The sequence below is a fragment of the Aquila chrysaetos genome, chromosome 2 (genome assembly GCF_900496995.4).
Source record: "Aquila chrysaetos chrysaetos chromosome 2, bAquChr1.4, whole genome shotgun sequence".
NCBI classification, from domain to species: Eukaryota; Metazoa; Chordata; class Aves; order Accipitriformes; family Accipitridae; genus Aquila; species Aquila chrysaetos.
This window is the reverse complement of record NC_044005.1, coordinates 6,610,540-6,628,333: the sequence shown is the minus strand read 5'-3', so window position 1 is coordinate 6,628,333 and position 17,794 is coordinate 6,610,540. Positions and strand designations below refer to the sequence as shown.

The window sequence follows — 17,794 nt, the reverse complement described above, 5'->3', positions numbered from 1 at the left end:
AGTGGTGGTACAGTGACCCCTTGCCTCCAAAGTTAAAAGGGATCACAGTTTTGGTGAGTTTTGACGCTCATTTTGGATTGTCATTTCCTTCTTATTCTGAAGTTATATTGGGGTATCTAATACATTAAAAGGTTTTAAGGGAGTATACATAACCATTAATACAGATTTCACTACCACGCATTTAATAAAGTTTATTGTAATACAGATTACAATAATCATAACTACAATCATTGTTAAAGATTGGAAGAGGCTGGTTATCCATCTCGACAAAGAAAATCCAAATATACCAAAAACCTTTCCCAGCCAATTAGTCCCTAGTGCAGCAACATTTGCATCTGAGTCTTTTGCCGCTTTCTTCCTTTTGTTGATTTGGTCCTGAAGCAGCACTGATACATTTGGAATGTGGACACAGCAGTCATCCACTGACATGTTCAAAACTCTTCATACACCTTTCTCCTTTAGTACCATCAAATCCAGTATGGCTCGGGTTTGGAAGGTCATTTTACTCATATGTTGTAACTGATCGTTCAAGAGCCCCAAACTGTCAGACATAGCATTGGCTAAGGCTGATAGCTGTAGACCCAGTTCTAGAATGCTCTGTCGGTTTCATACCAGAGCAATTCCTAGCCCAAATATTGATTCCATCCACCATCCGACTGGTGTTGAGGCTTCCTGCCATCCCTTCTGTAAATCCCTTGGCCTACGATCCCTCCACTTGTATGGCATGGGTCCTTCCCAATTAACAGGACAGAGAGAAAGCACAGCTAATGTGCAGGCTAGTCCCAGGATGGTTGGATATAGTCGGGAATATAGGTGGCCATCAGAACATGCCCACACTAAGTTAGGGCGTGCAGAGACGCTGGATGTTTGACATGAACCTGGTATGGCAGTAAGGCGATGACAGTAGTCTCTCTTGCTCCAGTTCAGGACAGAAGGTTGTGAGTAGCTAGTATTGCTACACAGACAGCCTTGTATCAGAGCTTCTTGGATGGGAGGTTATAGCCACAGTAATGGCATTTTATCCTTGCACCCAATTTCCACCTGACAGTTCCAGAGCAGAGATTTCCCTGCCAGTATTATTTTTTCTTTTTCTCCATATCAGCTAGGTCCACAGGTGTGTCTAGCCCACATGCAATTGAGGGGCAGTCAAATGAGTTTCGGTTACATGTCCTGCGACATTCACTGTTATCCCGTTCAGGGTGTTTGATACACCATGAGGTGTTTAATGGCTTTGTGTATTGTAGAGAATGGTCATTAGTGTTCCATCGAGTACTATATTTGGTAGTCCCCCATGGAATTTCGGGGCATGGTGTAGTACCATTCCAGCTCCACCCCATGGCCTCATGAGTAGGTTGGAGAATATAATTACATCTGGTGTTCTATACCGAACTAGCATTTACCGCACCTGGTGACCAATTATAGACAATATAAGTATAGCCTCCTCCCCCGCCCTCTTTGAACCTCCAGCTATAACTGTTAAATTGCTCCCATGTGAGCTCAAGGGCTAGCGATATATTGATGTCCTGCACAAAAATCAGTAGAGGGTCTTCAGCTGACTTGGGGGTAGGTAGGCAAACTGTTACAGAAGTTAGGTTCATCATTTGGGCGAATCCCACCATCATTTTTGCCACTACACTGTCATCCAGATCTTCACCATCCACGCTGGCCACCATCATCACTGCCAGTAGGAGCACCAGGATGGCTTATTTCTCCATTGTCCTGTAAGAAAACACAAAGCTAGGCCTCAGTCCTTTGAGACCAGGTCTCGGGGTTAGAAGTCGGGGGTTATCCACCAGGCACTGATATGGGGAGTCTTTCCACTCCTGTCTAGGGCTTCCCAGGCATATAAGCCTCTGGGTTTAGGCAGGGTCATAGGAACAATGCCAACGGAGGGCAGTTTCACCATGACAGGTTGGCCCACATACATCCTTAGTGGGAACTGGTGTCCATGATCGTCTGGTATAGAGTCATCACAAGTAAATGGTCCCGTAGAACAAAATGCTTGAATTTTTGGACTTCAATAATTTCCCATCGGTTATTAATAGTAAAAACTGCTTGTGGTAATCGTATGTCCCAGTTATGGTGTGAGACATCAGCATGTCTTTTGATCAAAGCATTGGTTCGTTCAACTATACCGTTAGCTTGGGGATAATATGGTGTGTGAAACACCTATTTGATGCCTTCCCCTCGTGCCCAGTCTTGTACCACTGTGGCCATGAAATGTGACCCATTGCCACTTTGTATACATTCAGGAATAGGTAAAATAATAAACCATTCTCACAGAGCTTGGACTGTCTGATCTCCGGTGGCTGTGTTAATGGCTGTGGCCATTACAATCCCGGTACCAGCTCTACTCCTACCAAAATATATTTCCTCCCATGGGGTGGTTTCAAACGGCCAATGTAATCAATCTGCCACGTGCTCCAAAGAGCCTTGCCTTGTCTGATATGCTGGGCCGGGGCTTGATTTGGGTGATCAGCCTTGAGCCTTATTTGGCATTGTGCGCAAGCTCTGAGGATTGCTTCACAGGTTTTCATAGGCAATGGCCAACCCCGGGATCAGCATTCATAATAGAGATCTGCTTTCCCTGAGTGGCTTCACTTGATATGCAACCATTCAGCTAATCCATCCCCATCTTCCTTCTCACTGGTGACCATCCTGATTTGGGCCAGGTGGTCCACCTGGTGGTTCCATTTTGCAGGGGGGGGTCCCTCCCGTGCGTGGCCCTTGACCCATCCCACCTTTAAAGGCCGGGACCTCCCTATTGCCAGGAGACGTTGCCAGTCCTCTGTCCTCCATACCTTTGTACGACCTATTTCCCATTTACTGGATTCCCACTGACATATCCATTCTCTAACGCCCTTAATGGTTGCATAGGAGTCAGTATAAACGACAGTAGCACCGTTCTCTGTGGCCAGTAACAGAGCCCGTCATTCTCCTACTTGTGCACTACCTTCGCCCTCTTCTTTGACTGTCTTCCCGGTACCAATTTCTAATGCTACCGCTTTATATTGCCACCTTCATCCCACTGGATGGGCAGATGCATCAGTGAACCATAGTCCCTGCATATCGGAGCCTGCCGCAAATTCAGGTGCCTCTTCAGTCGGAGAAGGTTTGTAGGGTCGACCCAAGAAGGTCAGATTGGGCTTTACAGGCTGTTGTAGCCTGGAGGCCTTAAGCGGACCCTCTTTTAGTGGAGGCAACTGGCTAATCCCTTCTAAGTATGCATACCATTTCCTAACTGCGGCCTTTTGGGCTTCTCCCTTGGGAGGAGGCGATCCATTGAGGACTGAGTTTAGGAGAGGAAGAGGGCCCTCTACTGTAACATCTTGTAACGTGCGCAGCTTTTCAGCCTCCTTAACCGCTCTAATGAGGGAAAGGACCCCTTTTTCCCAGTCCACGTACCGTTGCTCAGCCTCCTTAAATGAAGCGGAAGAGAACAAAAAAGGTCTAGCTGGTGTTCATGGTCCCTTTTGGAACATGCCACAGCACAAAGCATGCGCAGCAAATCCCCACTCCACCCTTAAAGGATCTCGCGGGTGCAACGGGCCTAGCCTCTGGTAAGCCTTGAGCTCATCTTTCAGGATATTGAGAGCTTCTGTATGTTGCGGACTCCAATCCCATTTCCTTTTCTTTCAAAGCAAGTCACACAGAGGGCGGGCAATCACTGAGAACCCGGGTATATGTTTTCTCCAGTAGCCCAAGGTACCTAGCAGCTGCTGTAATTCCATCTTATTGCCTGGAGTCTGTCCCTTCTCAATAGCTGACAGAGTGTCACCAGGTACCGTGACTGCTCCAGCTCTCCACCAAGCTCCTAGGAATTTAATTTCTTGTCCGGGACCTTGACATTTAGAAAGCGGCATGTCTAGCCCATTCTTGGTCAACAGATTCCAGATGGCTTCAGCCATCAATTGTTAATTGTTAATTGCCACCTCCTACCCGGTTTACGGACTGGCCAAGCTGGAGAATTATAAGGGGAATGTGTGCGACTTATGATGTGTCTTTTCTCGAGGTCGCCAATTACTTCTGAAATCCCCCATTTGGTAGCGGGTATCGAGAGACATGGGTTACTTGAGGTGGCGGTAGCGCAGGAGCAACCTACAAAGTTTTCACGTGGGTAGCCTCTGCCCCTCTGCCTCCACAGCTCCACACCCTGCCACTGCGTAGATACCATCATTTGCCTGCCAGCACATCGAATCCCAGTACATTTCCCTTGTAAGAGCTCACAGCCACTTCCACAGCCGTCCCTCTCTTTTCCCCAGGCAGCCCGAGTTCAGTTTGAGCTACGGGACGTTTTTCTGCCGCTCCTGGCACTTTCCTGAGGGTTTGACTCCTAGCTCATCAGCTAGTTGTTTCTGTAAGCCACTACTCCGGGCCCCTGTATCAGGCAGGAATTCTGAACTTACCCGTCTTGGACCCACAGGAACCAAGAGTGTAGGAGGCTCCTCATCAGCAGACCACTGGGAAGAACTCACCGCGCGGACGGGGCGGCCTGAACCCCACGCCGCAGCTCCGCGTTTCTTCACTCTTCCCGTCCCCCTCGCAGTGCCGCGCGAGGGGGGGGTGCGGGTGCCGGCGTCTCCCTTCGGTCTCCAGTTTTGCCCTCTGGCGATTCCACCGGCTGCCGGCTTTTCTCCGCCGCTCATCCCCTCCGGGATCGGCCCGCCGACCCGGCCCGCCCCGGGGACGGGGGTCAGGCCCGCGCCAGGGGCGGGGCGGCGTTCGGGGCGGGGCTTGCGACTGCCTTGCCGGACCTGCCCGCCGCCCGCCGCGCCGCCCTCCGGCTCCGCCCACCCGCCCTCGCGCCCGGGAGCCGCGGTGCTGTGGGACGCTTCCGCCCAGTTCGACGCCTGCGCGGGCCGGGCGGTTCGTGGCGGTTTTGGCGGGTTGCGCTCAGCCCTTTCTCTGAGGGACGTTCTCGGAGGCTCTTCAAAGCGTCCGTAGCCCTCTGAGAAGAGGTCTAAGGTGGCGGGGGTCCACCTCTGTGGGCGGCGCCATCCCTCGCTGCCTGCCCCCTGTCATCGAATCTTAGAGCCATTTAGGTTGGAAGAGACCTTCCAGATCATCGAGTCCGACCACCAGCCATGCCCACTAAACCACGTCCTGAAGTACCCCGTCCACTCGCTTTTTGAACACCTCCAGGTGTTACTGATTTGTTATTGATTTGTTGTTAGTTAGAATTAATCATATTCAGTTTTAACATTTTAGCAAAATCATATGTATGTTGTATTTTATACATTTAACCACCAACCAGTGTCTGTTGTGAAATCCCCTGTATAGCCCCGTACCAAGACCGCAGAAATTGGCTAAAATCATCTAGTAGGAACATTTAGAACTTAGATAACAACATAAAGAAATTAAAATCTGATTATAAAAGAGTTTGATTTGACTAAAAAGTAGAAAATTGTGAAGCATAAGTATGGGAGTGTTAAGTTTGAAATGTAGCCTTAGGAACTTAGGAGCTTAGAAAATGTATAATGTGTAACCATAAGTATTGTTCAAAATCATTTAACCACAGAAGTTTTGACAAAGATTGGTAGTCTTGTAGTGTTTGTTTTAGAAACTAAGGAAACCGTTATGGACACCAGATTGTTGCTTGGAGACACCTGAGAGGTCAAGAAACGGACGAGTGAGGAAGACTATGAAAGACCACCAGAGGACTCCTGAGGACCACCAGAGACTTTCAGTGCGCCTGCGTAAAGGACATTTACCTATGCTAATGATTTCCCGGAAGTTTAACGAATATGTATAACTTTTCTTGGAAATCTAATTAATATGCATCAATAAGTCCTAATATAAGGTGTATTGTTTTGGTGACAGGTGTGCGTGGTTCGTGAGAGGACTCGCCTGCGCACCTGGACGTCAATAAAGAAGTGTCTGCTTATCTACACTAAATTGGTGTTGATAAGTTCTTCATTCCGAGCTTTTCGGTAACACAGGGATGGTGACTCAGCCGCTTCCCTGGGCAGCCTATTCCAATGTCTGACAACCCTCTCAGTAAAGAAATGTTTCCTAATATCTAACCTCCATCTCCCCTGCCGCAACGTGAGGCCATTTCCTCTCGCCCTGCCTCCAGCCACCTGACAGAAGAGACCGGCCCCCGCAAACATACATCACCCCAACACAGGAGGCCTTTTGCACCCCCTCCGTTAACCCCGACAATGCCTTTACCCGAACAGGAACGGATTCTCCTCTCTCCTTGGGCTCCGCACCCCCAGCCCGATAGGCTACTCGGGACGTTATCGGTTGATCGTCCCCAGGTCCCTCCGTCAGAAACACTCCCGATCCCCAGAAACCCCTAGCTGCATCACCACTGAAGAGCATCTAATGTACCCCCGTTAACGAAACTCCCCACACTCTTTATGAGGGTGGGCGTAGCCGCAGCAGCCAAGATGTCAATAAACCACTTCTTTGAACAAGAGCTGCGTCCGTGAGCGTCCGTGACATGAGCATGTTGGGTTACTATTTCTAAAGCTTAAGCATTCTAATTGTGAAAGGATTTTCAGTCACGGGTTTCTCTAGGTTTGCTTTATTAACAACTCCGAGTTGGGCCACCACCGCAGTGAATGGCGCACTTCCAAAAGTTTCCAAACCTCACATACCCTTTGGCCACCCATTGTCCCAATCCAAAGTCTCTGTAATTTTCCAGCCGATTTTCTGTTCTCCTATCGTTATCATTCATCATCTTATCTCATCCATTCCCCATTCTCCATTCTCATGTTCTTCTGAGACTGGTGGTCATAGGCAGAAGGTCTCCGGTCACCATCATCACTTATCTTCTTAGGCTTCAAAGGTACCTATGAATTTCCAAAGAAACTACTCAGGTTATTTCATTAATTTATCTTGTTCTAAAGTTAATCACTTACTCCCATGTCTTCGGCTAAGATGTATATGATCCTTCCTCTGTTGATTCAGCTTGACTGGATTTTAAGCCAGCCATGAAGAGGGAGTCTCACAGAACAATTAAGCAGCTCATAGATATTGTTTTATAAGCACCCGCATTCTATTAATCATATCTAAACCAATTTCTAATCATTAGTTATATGTCCAATATGAATAGTCTTGAAACAATGAGGCTTAAGGCCTAGTTCCTTTTACACTAATGTTGGTTGTGTAGTATTAATTTCCCCTAACATCATTGAACCGCTGGTTTACTAATGTTCTTGGAGTTCTAGACAATCTTGATTGAAGAACAAACACGTTGATTTTAAAATGTTTAATTACATTGTCTGAGCCTCAGTGACATAAGACGTGAAGGAATGGCTTAAAGCTGCGTCAAGGGCAGTTCCGATTGGATATTAGGAAAAAGTTCTTCAGCGAGAGGGTGGTCAAGCAGCGGAACAAGCCCCTCCCCGGAAAGGGTCACGGCCCCAAGCCTGTTGGTATTCAAGAAGCATTTGCACATAGTCTCATTCTATGATACCTATTTGAGGTTGCCTCGTGCGGAGTCAGGGGTTCAACTCGACGACCCTCGGGGGTCCCTTCCAATTCAGGACGTTCCGGGATTGTGAGATTGCCGTTGGCAGGCAGACGGCAAGAAATCCAACGTAAAGCAGCACGCAAGCTCCCGGGAAGAAAACCAACTCTAGCCCAGCCTTCACCAGTACAGCAGGGCAGCTGTGAGTGGCTGAGCTGGGGTGAGGCCGAAGGCCGGGGCTGGCCGGCGGGCGTGCCTGTGATGCGCTCTGGCACCTGTGACATCAGAGGGGACGAGTCACAATGGGGGGGGGGTATAAAAGGCACCAGGTGGCAGCGCTGCCCCAGTACAGCCTGGGCGAGCGGTGAGTGCGCAGGCGGGGGGAGGCTGGGCTGGACGAGGGCCCCCGGGGGGGTGGGTTCTCAGCCTGCATCGAGGGCCCAGCTGCTCGCGGGAACACCTTGGGCAGGGCACGGTGCCGCCGCCACCGGGGCTGGGCGCAGGCCTTGCTGCCTCCCGGCTGCCTCGCCCCCTCTCCTACCTGCCCCCAGCTCCCTGCGGCTCCGGCCCCTGCTCCCCCCGGCGCCAGCTCCCTCCCTCCCAGCCCCACTGAACCCCTTCTCTCCCTCCTCCTGCAGGCCATGGCTGTCATACAATTCTTCACCCTGCTTGTGCAAAGCATCCTCTGGAACGCTCAGATGGTCGGTGATGAGCTGGATGAGGCCACACGCGAGCGCATGCAGCAGCGCGAGGAGTATCTGAGCCGGGTGATGACTCGGCTGCTGCAGGAGCTGGAGCAGGGGACGCAGCAGCTGGCGCAGAGGACCCAGGAGCAGAGCGGCTTTGCCTGGGGAGCCCTGCTCTTTGCTGCCTTGCGGCAGTGGCAGTTCTGGGCCGTTGCTGGAGTCCTGCTCCTGCTCTTCGCGCTCTGCTGTCGGCTCAGGAAAAGGAGCCATGAGGTGGACAGCAGCAGTGACGAGGAGAGCTCCAGCAGTGACAGGGAGCAGGTGGAAGAGGAGGCGGAAGAAGATGATGACAGTGACAGTGACAATGATCTGGGAAGGTTATTTGCGGAGCACATACAGTGGCCAGTTCAGAACCTAGCCAGGGACTGTCAGGTGGTAAAGGACCTCATTGACAACTTCATCCTTGTCTTCAGACAGCTCTTGTCAAATAGTTTCTTCCCAGTGCTGGAACCTGCCATCGGGCTGGGCAGCGCGTTCGAAGGTTGGAGTCCCCGCGAGGAAGACATCATCTACCGCCTGCTCGTGCCCCTGAAGCCCCCCCGTGGGCACGCCTTCCACCTGGAGTTGGGCAACAGGGGGGAGACGCCAGCATGGTACTCCTACGTCCGCGTGGAGCTGGAGTGCACCTGCATGAGAGAGCAGCTGGCACAAGAGATGCTGTGCTTCCTGCACCACCCTGTGGAGGAGCTTAGGAGGAATCAGGGTCCCAGCCTCCTACGCACCCTCTGCACTGGCTCCTACCTAGATGTGCAGAAAACTGCCCGCTGGTTCTATCAACTGGTGCAAGCAGCCTGGGTGTTTTTGCCTCAATCATCCACATGGCGTCTAACCATGCTGCCCTCTATCCGCTTCTGCAAATTCCGGGTGACAGAAGGCAACAACAAAACCCACGTTATTGAGATGATGTTTGGGGTGCAGCAAGGCAATTCGGACATCTTTGTGAGCAGCCAGAATACAGAGGCCCTCTTCACCCCAAGCACGACGTGGCCAGAGAGCTACGCTGTGGCAGAGGCGAAGTTCTTCAGGCATATGGCCGGGCAGGTCCCGCATGACAGCTTCCACCTCAGATGCCTGCAGGCCTACGCCCGCATCCTGGTGGGCATAGGCTTTTCCACCTATACCTTGAAGACAGTTGTGATGCACCTCCTGAACACCATACCCCTGTCAGGCTGGCGCAGGAGGCATTTCGTGCTGCGGATGGAGGATATCATGCAATACCTGCTCTGCTGCCTGGAGGAGAAACGCCTCGACCACTTCTTCTTAGGCAACGAGAGGGTGCCTGAGGAGATAAACTTGCCCCCAGACTTCCAAACGGCCGAACCACTCAACCTCTTCCAGCACCTGGTGCACGATCCAGACGCCCACGCCGAGGCAATGCGTGAGTATACGGATCTGCGACGACGGCTCACGAGACTGCTGGTCTCCGGCCGCTGAAAGAGATCTTCACGCACAGAGCTGTGTTTGCGGGACTCACAGCTGATGGCAGACTACCACCTCATACCAGACTACCACCTCATACCACAGGGAAAAAGAGGGAAGAATGCGGGACACAGAAAGTAAAGGGAAATCCCTGTACAGCAGCCCTCTGTCAAGAGCGTCAGGGTTCTCCTCTAGGCAGCCTCCCCAGCGCGGCAGATAGTGGTGACTACGGCGGCTACAAAGCCGACGTCCATCCTCCTTTCCCCTCACAGTCGCGGCCATGGTGGCGATTTCACATGGGCCCAGAAATTCTTCCTGGCAGCTCCAGCTGTGCAGGGACCAAGCGAAAGGCAGCGCTGATGTGCCTCTGTGTGCCTCAGACTGCAGTCTGGATGGAGATAGCACCCATGCCAGACACTTCCTGAGGAGCTGGTGCTGCGGAACTGAGCACGCCGGACACGGAGAACACGCTCCTCAATTGGCAGTGGGAATCGCTGCCGCAGGATTCCGCCACAGCAAAAGCACACGCTGCGGAGTGGGACCCGATGCAGCCGAAGGGGCCATTGCAAGGAGCCTTGCGACAGAGATGCCTGTGACCACGCGGACAGCGACCGCCCTCCCTCTCTGAGAGAGTCCATTCCCTCCGGGAGATCCACCGTGCGCAAAGATGTCAATAAATCTCTTGTTTGGACAAAGGCTGTGTCCGTGAGTGTCCGTGCATCTCTGGGTCGGGGAATGCGGGCATAGGGTGCTGACAGCTCAGCTGCCACGGCGTCGGGGAGCGTCTTGCAGAAGAGCTGGTGCAGTGGGCTCTGGTCTCAGTGATTCACTGGGCTTTGGCTTCCCAGGTGCTGTGGGGTAATGCCAGCAGGCAGCCTGGCATCACGCAGCTACTCAATGCCTTGCCCGCAGTGGCATGGTGGAGAGAATCTGGAGGGTAAAAGTGGGAAAGTTTGTGGGTTGAGAGAGGACAGTTTAGTAGGTACAGCACGAGCTACTCGTCCAGGCAAAGCAATGTAAAGAATTCATTCACTCCTGCCCTGGTCTGCCGACCAGACCCGCCTTTTTGGGAGGACTTCTGCCTCCCTGGGTCTCGGGTTGAAGGCGTTACCAGGAAACTTCTGAGCCTTGTACGGCCCTCATTATTAGCCGCTCTTGCTTTTTCGTGTGGATACCAAGGAAGTCAAAAGAGACTTCAGGGCCTCGGGCAGATTGGTAGAGGGATCAGGAGCACAGGTAGTATTCTCCTCTGTCCTCCCAGCTGTAGGGAATGACATCAAAACAAACAGGCGGACGCAGGGTAATAACGATAACACTAATAAAATGACAACAGCAATAATGAAAGGATTGGAATGTACAAATGATGCGCAGTGCAATTGCTCACCACCTGCCGACCAGCACCCTGCTAGTCCCCGAGCGGCGATTCCCCGCCCCCCCTTCCCAGTTCCTATACTAGATGGGACGTCACATGGTATGGAATACCCTGTTGGCCAGTTTGGGTCGGGTGCCCTGGCTGTGTCCTGTGCCAACTTCTTGCGCCTCTCCAGCTTTCTCGCTGGCTGGGCATGAGAAGCTGAAAAATCCTTGACATTAGTCTAAACACGACTGAGCAACAACTGAAAACATCAGTGTTATCTACATTCTTCACATACTGAAGTCAAAACATAGCACCGTACCAGCTACTAGGAAGACAGTTAACTCTATCCCAGCTGAAACTAGGACACTTGCCTAATGATGGATCTTTGGAAAGTGAAGTTAACGCTGAGATGAGATGCTATCTCTGCATCTTTTGCACCGGTGGTTTTGTCTCTGTGACCTGACCTTTCCCCCCAAAAAGTTTGTTTCACTGAAAAATAGCCATAACACTGTGTTTACGTTGCATCTTTGCTGGTTCAAAGAGGTAAAGTACGTTATGGTTTTGGTATATGAAGGCAAGAAGAGAAACATGTTATTTGAGTAAGACCTTCCACGTGAATTTTTTCATTTGAATACATCCATGGTATTCCAGTTTAGTGCTTTGCATCCCCCCAGCTTCAAAGAGCAAGCTCTGAGCTACAGTTAAAGACAGTTTGCTGATCTCTCCTCTCGAACATGTTGCTTGTTTCTTGCTCCTTTTTTTCCCTCTTGTGTACCTTTGAGCTTTTGAACCAATGAAAGCAGGTTCATCTCGCAAAGTTCTTTTGATCAAGGACAAGGCTCAGAATGTGGGGGACAAAGGAGAATTACAAGCACTGACTGAGGCCATGAAGACAATGCAATCTGCTTAGCCATCTGCATCCCAACGGATTGTTACCACAAAGTCAGGTTTGCCAGTGACCCAGGCTAAAGCGTTTTCATCATATTAACTGGTTTCCATTCCAAGCGGCTCCAGGTTTTCCAGGCTCTTTGGCAACTTCCTGTCACTGCCTCAGGGTTGCTCACCTTTATGAAGGCTCTTCTTGGAGAGGGGTATCCTGGGTTGAACCTTCTCTTTTTTGTATTCTGTACAAATCCCGAGCCACTGACAACTCTGGCCACACCTGCATTATTAAAAACTGTTCTTGAGCACTTTGTTTTCTGACTCCCAGAGGATAACTGGCACAGATAGCCAGATGCTGCAGGATCCCCATCCCAGTTGTGTTCAGGCACAACTGAAGATCCACTGTACAGCCCCTGGGTCCCAGCAGTGCCCCAGCCAGCAGCTGTCTCTTGCCCAGGAGCATGCTCTAGGACCTGCCTGGCAGCACTGGAAGCTTGCTGCCAGTTGTCACCTTTCCCTGAGCCCCTTGGCTCTCATGCTACAGAGACACAATTCCTCTGAAGAAGGGAATTAGTACAGTGCGGGGCTAGTTCCTGGGAGTCCCAAGATGCCAAGGAAGGAGGGCTGTCAGGAGCAGGCTGCATAAGAAGGAAGGTTGTTTTCCGGTGGTTTTCTGTGCAACTCTGAGGACCTTTAAAGGACCTTAAAAGAGCCTGTAGGCACGAGGGATGCTCATGTTGCAAGCTCACTACTGTAAGAAAAGCTCGCAATAAAAGAAGTGCTTCAGACAGGACATAGATTCATCCATGCCTGGCGCTGTTCATTGAGTAACAGCCAGGTCGCAGTTGCACATGAGCCTGCAGGCCATGCCAGTGGCCCTGAGTAAGCATCCCAAGAGGTGTGCCTAGGTGCAGGGGTGGTTGAGGACAGCACGATGTCTAGAGAGGATCCCATAGGTTATACTGTCCTGTCTGTGTGGAGAAGCTGCTCTGGGGACCGTTCGTTTCAAGAGGTGGGTGCCCTGGCTCGGCAACAGGCTGATGCTGCAGCTCTGTCAACAGGTAGCAGGATGACACCCATACACCGCACCACACCACGAATGTCCAGCACCACATCTCTCCAAGAAGGAAGGCTGAGGGAGATCTAATTGCTGTCTTCCACTACCCGGAGCCTGTCTTTTCTCAGAGGTGCACAATGAAAGAACGTGTCACGCGTTGCACCAAGGGAAGCATGCCATGAGAGCAGATAAGCCCTGGAAGAAGCAGCCAGAGAGGGTGGGGAATCTCCTTCTCTGGCAACATTAGAAGCTCAGCTGGACAAGACCCTGAGGGACATGTCCTAACTTTGGTGTTAGCCCTGCTTTAATTAGGGGGTGAGACTAAAGACCTCCAGAGGTCTCTTCCAACCCAAATTCTCTGTGTTACTCTGTGAGAGTGAGGATCAAATGGCCTCGGTGACCTTGTTGTGCGGGTGAAAGACCTTATAGTGCAGCTGTTTCCATTGCTCCGGAGGCCTTCAGGTGGAGCTACCAGTAATGAAAGCATTGTCCAAAGATTGTTGGAGGGGACACTGTTGATGGTGGGGGGAGTCTTTTCATTGACGATGACAACAGCATAGATAAGCTTGTACAAAACCGCATTACTTGAAGACCTAATGTATATGATGAACAAAGAAAGAGCCAGCACAGGTCTCCAAATGAGCTGTTAGTGATGGCAGATATATCACTGAGCAAAAGCAGCTGCTGTTTACAGTTGCCAGCACTGTGGCCAGGAGTCACCCAGCACTTGGGCAGTCTTCCATGCTGGGCTGCCTGGCACAGCAGCCCTTACCTCCTGCATACTAGAGCTCTCATCTCAGTATCAGCCAGCTAGCAAAGGCAAGTGACCAGCTTCAGCATTTTCTTCACTCATGGAAACCCGCCCCTTTCCTTGACAGCTGTCCGCAGGAATTTGGCTTGCAGATCTTAAATACGAAACCAGGAAGTCTGAGGATCTCTGCTGAAGAAAGCTTTAGCATAAGTGTTTAATAACCGGCAATAAGATCACAGCATAAAAAAAAAATGACCGGTGTTAGAAGACTGAATGTTCTGACCACAGTTACGAGTAACAGATATTTACAGGAGGAGTGGAAGGCAGTGTAAAAATGAGGGTCATCTAACAGTTTTAGCCCTAAGCACAACAGAAAGTACAACCACAATCACATGGTAAGGCATTTCCATGGCAACTGACAACATTTTCCATTAAGCTGGAATTAACTTCAGGCTATAATCTGCCTAAGGACACAGAACGCATAAGGATGCAGCAAGATAGCTAACACCATACGTAGAAAAAGAAACAGGCTGAACTGTGGGTACGATGGGAGTGGGAAGGAGCAAGAGCAGGACTCGGCATAAGAAAACCCTGTCCCAACACGTCGTGTCATGGGCAGGAAATGCTCCCTGCCCTCCATTACCACCGGATCTCACTACGTGGGTTTCCCTGCAAAGGACTGGGTAAATAATGCAGGTGCAAGAAGTCTGCATTGCTTCTCTTTCCCTGGTCCCATAATTGCGTCATGGGTCTGTCCTAGCTTAGGAACAAAAAGTATTCATTAACGACTGCCTTACCAGACACACTGATACCGAAAAGCCGGTCGAAGAAACTCTCCAAGACTCATTTTGGAGTTTTAGAAAGCAGGCGTTCCTTTATTGCAGCGCTGGATGCACGGGGGATAGTTCCACCTAGCGTGCATACCACAGCTTTAGCACAAACAGGTTCTGTAGAATAACTAATTGCACATTAATCAGATTAGTATACATATACATAAAAATGACTGTAACCGATTATCATAGTACTGCCTACATCCGATCATGCGCAATGAAGGATCCATTTGAGTCGAAGGGCTGCTTTTACGGCCACCGACCCGTTTGAAGTTCTCGTTGGCTGTCCTTGAAGTCTTTATTCTTGTCCTTGTTCTTTGACCTTGAAGGTTAAGGCAGTTTCAATCACACGTGGTCAGTTTCAACATTGTTCTCGTCTAGCGTACAGGAACATCTAGTCGTAAGAGCAAAGAACTGCAAAACTTACGAGTAACCACCTGTTCTAGGGTGGTTTCGAGGATTCCCGAGAAGGTAAACACACACACACTGACTATAGGGGAAAAAGCAAGCATTTTATTAACTACACACATGCGTTACGCTAAGGGTATCTTACAAAGCAAAAAAACCCCCCCACTATTAACATACCAACCCAAGGACTGTGAAGAAGAAGACGAACCTTCTGTACATTCTGTACATGCTTGTGTCGTCTTGCGCCGCAAGCTCAGCCCAGCAGTCGGTAGGTGCCAGCTTTACGTGGGCGTCCCCACGGAGGCAACGGTGACCTTGCCGAACACCGGCCCACTGCTCTTCGGAAAACCCCAGTATTTTAGACATTTGTGGAGGAAAGGGTGTCGACACGCACTGCACGTGCCATAGCCATCCCTTCTATTGGTTCACGGGCACACGGCAAATTACCATAATCCATCCGTCACGATGCTCTAACCAACAGCAGGACTTTTGCAAGGTAAGCAAAATTATGTGTGGTGCCTTGTATTCCTCCATTACTGCACGTACTACCTCCCCTAACATTGCTCTACTTTCTTATCCCCATGGTCAGCATTTCAAACAACAGACAATAAACTATCTGTTCCCTGTGCTGACTGCGTTTTTTAGTTATCTACTTCTGACTCAGTGTCCATCCATGGACCAAAATTCCATCTTTTAACCCTTCCGTACACACCACCTCTGCTAGTTAATTCCTGGGCTATACTTTTGTCTATTGTTTCAATCATAGTGTTAGTATAAGGTTGCTAATAATGATATACCAAATCTCACTTTTACAGTCACCTAGCAGCAAACCAGTTTCCACGGCTGTTACAAAATATTAAAACCATCAAAATATTTAGATATACCATACAGAATGTATGGAAATATGCTATCAATTCCCCCCTTTCTGTTTGAGGCTACTAATTCTTTTAGTAGTCTCACTTGAACATAGATTGTGACACGGCTCGTTTTAAGACAGCTGAAAGCGATGAGGATTGTAACAATGATGATAAATACTTCTCTTGTTTTGTTGGTGCGACAAGGGAAAGCTTCAGGCTACCCAGTAACGGTATCAACTAGAACTAGGATATATCAATATCCCTCTTATTGAAGCAATTCTGTAAAATCAATTTGCCGATACTTTCCTGGAGAATCTCCTTGTTTCGTAACTCCAAAAGTGATTTTATTATTGGTTTGGGGATTATTGCGTATACAAATTTCACACCCAATTGTAATTATTCGAATAATTTTTGTCATATCTCTATTCAAAATACACTTTTGTAAATGTTTAACAAGGTTTTCTGTTCCCTAACGTACTTTGTTATTTTCAGCCCGGGCAATTTCTCTCATTATTGCGGGTGGGACTATTATTTGACCTGTTGGTGTTACAGCCCACCCGGTTTCATTTTTACTAGCCTGCAATTTAATAATTAATTCTTCATCTTTTTCATTATAATTTGGAGCATCTTTCGGTAAATTTACACTTTTCTCTGGAACTAGTGCTAGGATGCCTTTTTCTGCAGCCTCTTTAGCAGCTCTATCAGCCAATCCGCTACCTGTTTCAAGGACAGTCCTACCTGACTGATGTGCTTTACAGTGCATTATCGCGACTGCTGTTGGCTTTTGAATGGCTTCTAACAATTTCAGTATTTGTTCTGCATGCTGAATGGTGGTTCCTCGTGCAGGTAACAGTCCTCTTTCTTTCCATATTGCTCCATGTGCATGTACTACCCCAAAAGCATACTTTTGAGTCTCTCCAAATGCTGATTCGTTTTCCTTGACGTAGTTCCAGTGCTCGAGTAAGAGCTACCAATTCAGCCTTTTGGGCAGATACATCTGAAGGCAAAGCTCGTGATTCAGTTACCTTCTCAGTAGTGGTTACCGCATATCCTGATAAACGTTTTCCTTCACGGATGAAACTGCTTCCGTCGGTATATAGCTCCCAATCTTTTTCTTCCGGTGGCGCACCTCGGAGATCCGGTTGGCTGGAGCAGACTTCTTCAATTGTCTGCAGGCAGCCATGTTCCAGTTCTCCTTCAAGTTGATCAGTTGTTAAAAACACAGCAGGGTAAACCATCTTCTGTCTCAGCTGCAATTAACAGGTCATCCACATATTGCAACAAGATTCCTTGATTATTTTCTTTCTTCCAAATCTCTAATTCTCGTGCCAATTGACTTCCAAAAATGGCAGGGCTGTTCTTAAAGCCTTGAGGCAAGACTGTCTACGTATATTGTGTTTTTCTCCCAGTCTCAGGATCTTCCCAGTCAAAAGCAAAAAGCTCTTGACTATTGGGATCCAAGGGAATACAGAAAAAGGCGTCTTTCAAGTCTAACACTGTGAACCATTCTTGTCTCTCTGTTAGGGTTGTTAACAAAGTATAAGGATTTGCTACTACCGGGTGAATATCTTGTACTATTCGATTTATCACTCTGAGGTCTTGAACTGACCTGTAATCTTTTCCATTAGCGTTTTTAACAGGCAAGGTTGGGGTGTTATATTTGGATTCACATTCTATTAACAATTTGTACTTTAGAAATTTTTGTATTATCGGTACTAACTCCTTCCGACTTTCCAGTTTTAGGGGGCATTGTTTAATTCTTACCAGACTCGATCCTGGCTTTAAATCAATTCTCACAGGCTCTGCTCTTTTGGATTTACCAGGAACTTCCTCAGCCCAGACGATGGGAATTACAGCATTATTTACTTCGACTGGTATGATCCTCTGCTTTCGGTAGCCGTCCTGTAACAACAAAGCCACTGCTTCGATATGTTTAGTTTCTGGAATTAAAATTTTAATCTCACCATTTTTAAATTTAAATTTTAATCTCACCATCTTTAAATTTAACTTCTGCTTCCAGTTTCTCAAGTAGGTCTCTCCCTAACCGGGGTTTGAGGAGAATTTGGCAAA

At 49.1% G+C, this 17,794-nt stretch overlaps 2 protein-coding genes across 4 annotated transcripts in view; one reads left to right on the top strand and one right to left on the bottom strand.

Annotated features, from left to right (window-relative positions):
* Positions 1-10,278, top strand: part of LOC115337784 (inositol 1,4,5-trisphosphate receptor-interacting protein-like 1) — a 53,540-nt gene extending 43,262 nt beyond the window's left edge. The window contains exons 1-3 of one of the 3 annotated variants that reach the window (XM_030006203.1): positions 8,038-8,112; positions 8,200-8,211; positions 8,248-10,278. In XM_030006203.1, coding sequence (XP_029862063.1) covers positions 8,059-8,112; positions 8,200-8,211; positions 8,248-9,597 — 1,416 coding nt within the window. In that variant the 5' untranslated portion in view covers positions 8,038-8,058 and the 3' untranslated portion in view covers positions 9,598-10,278. Of the gene's footprint in view, positions 1-7,317; positions 7,620-8,037 lie in introns of those variants that run through there. The other 2 variants (XM_030006188.2, XM_030006196.1) reach the window with 2 other exon arrangements.
* Positions 1,426-6,617, bottom strand: LOC115349989 (translation initiation factor IF-2-like). The gene is made up of 3 exons (XM_030034982.2): positions 6,603-6,617; positions 4,407-5,015; positions 1,426-1,719 (listed from the first exon to the last, which is right to left on the bottom strand). Exons 1-3 carry the CDS (start codon positions 6,615-6,617, stop codon positions 1,651-1,653), a joined length of 693 nt encoding a protein of 230 aa, XP_029890842.1. The 3' UTR covers positions 1,426-1,650.
* Positions 10,279-17,794: the final 7,516 nt, after the last annotated feature.

Bases quoted from the DNA above. Each gene is read 5' to 3' on its own strand.
- LOC115349989 (XM_030034982.2), bottom strand. The intron at 1,720-4,406 runs GTAAGTTCAGAA...GTTTTCTTACAG, and splicing joins TTCCTGTGGGTCCAAGACGG to GACAATGGAGAAATAAGCCA.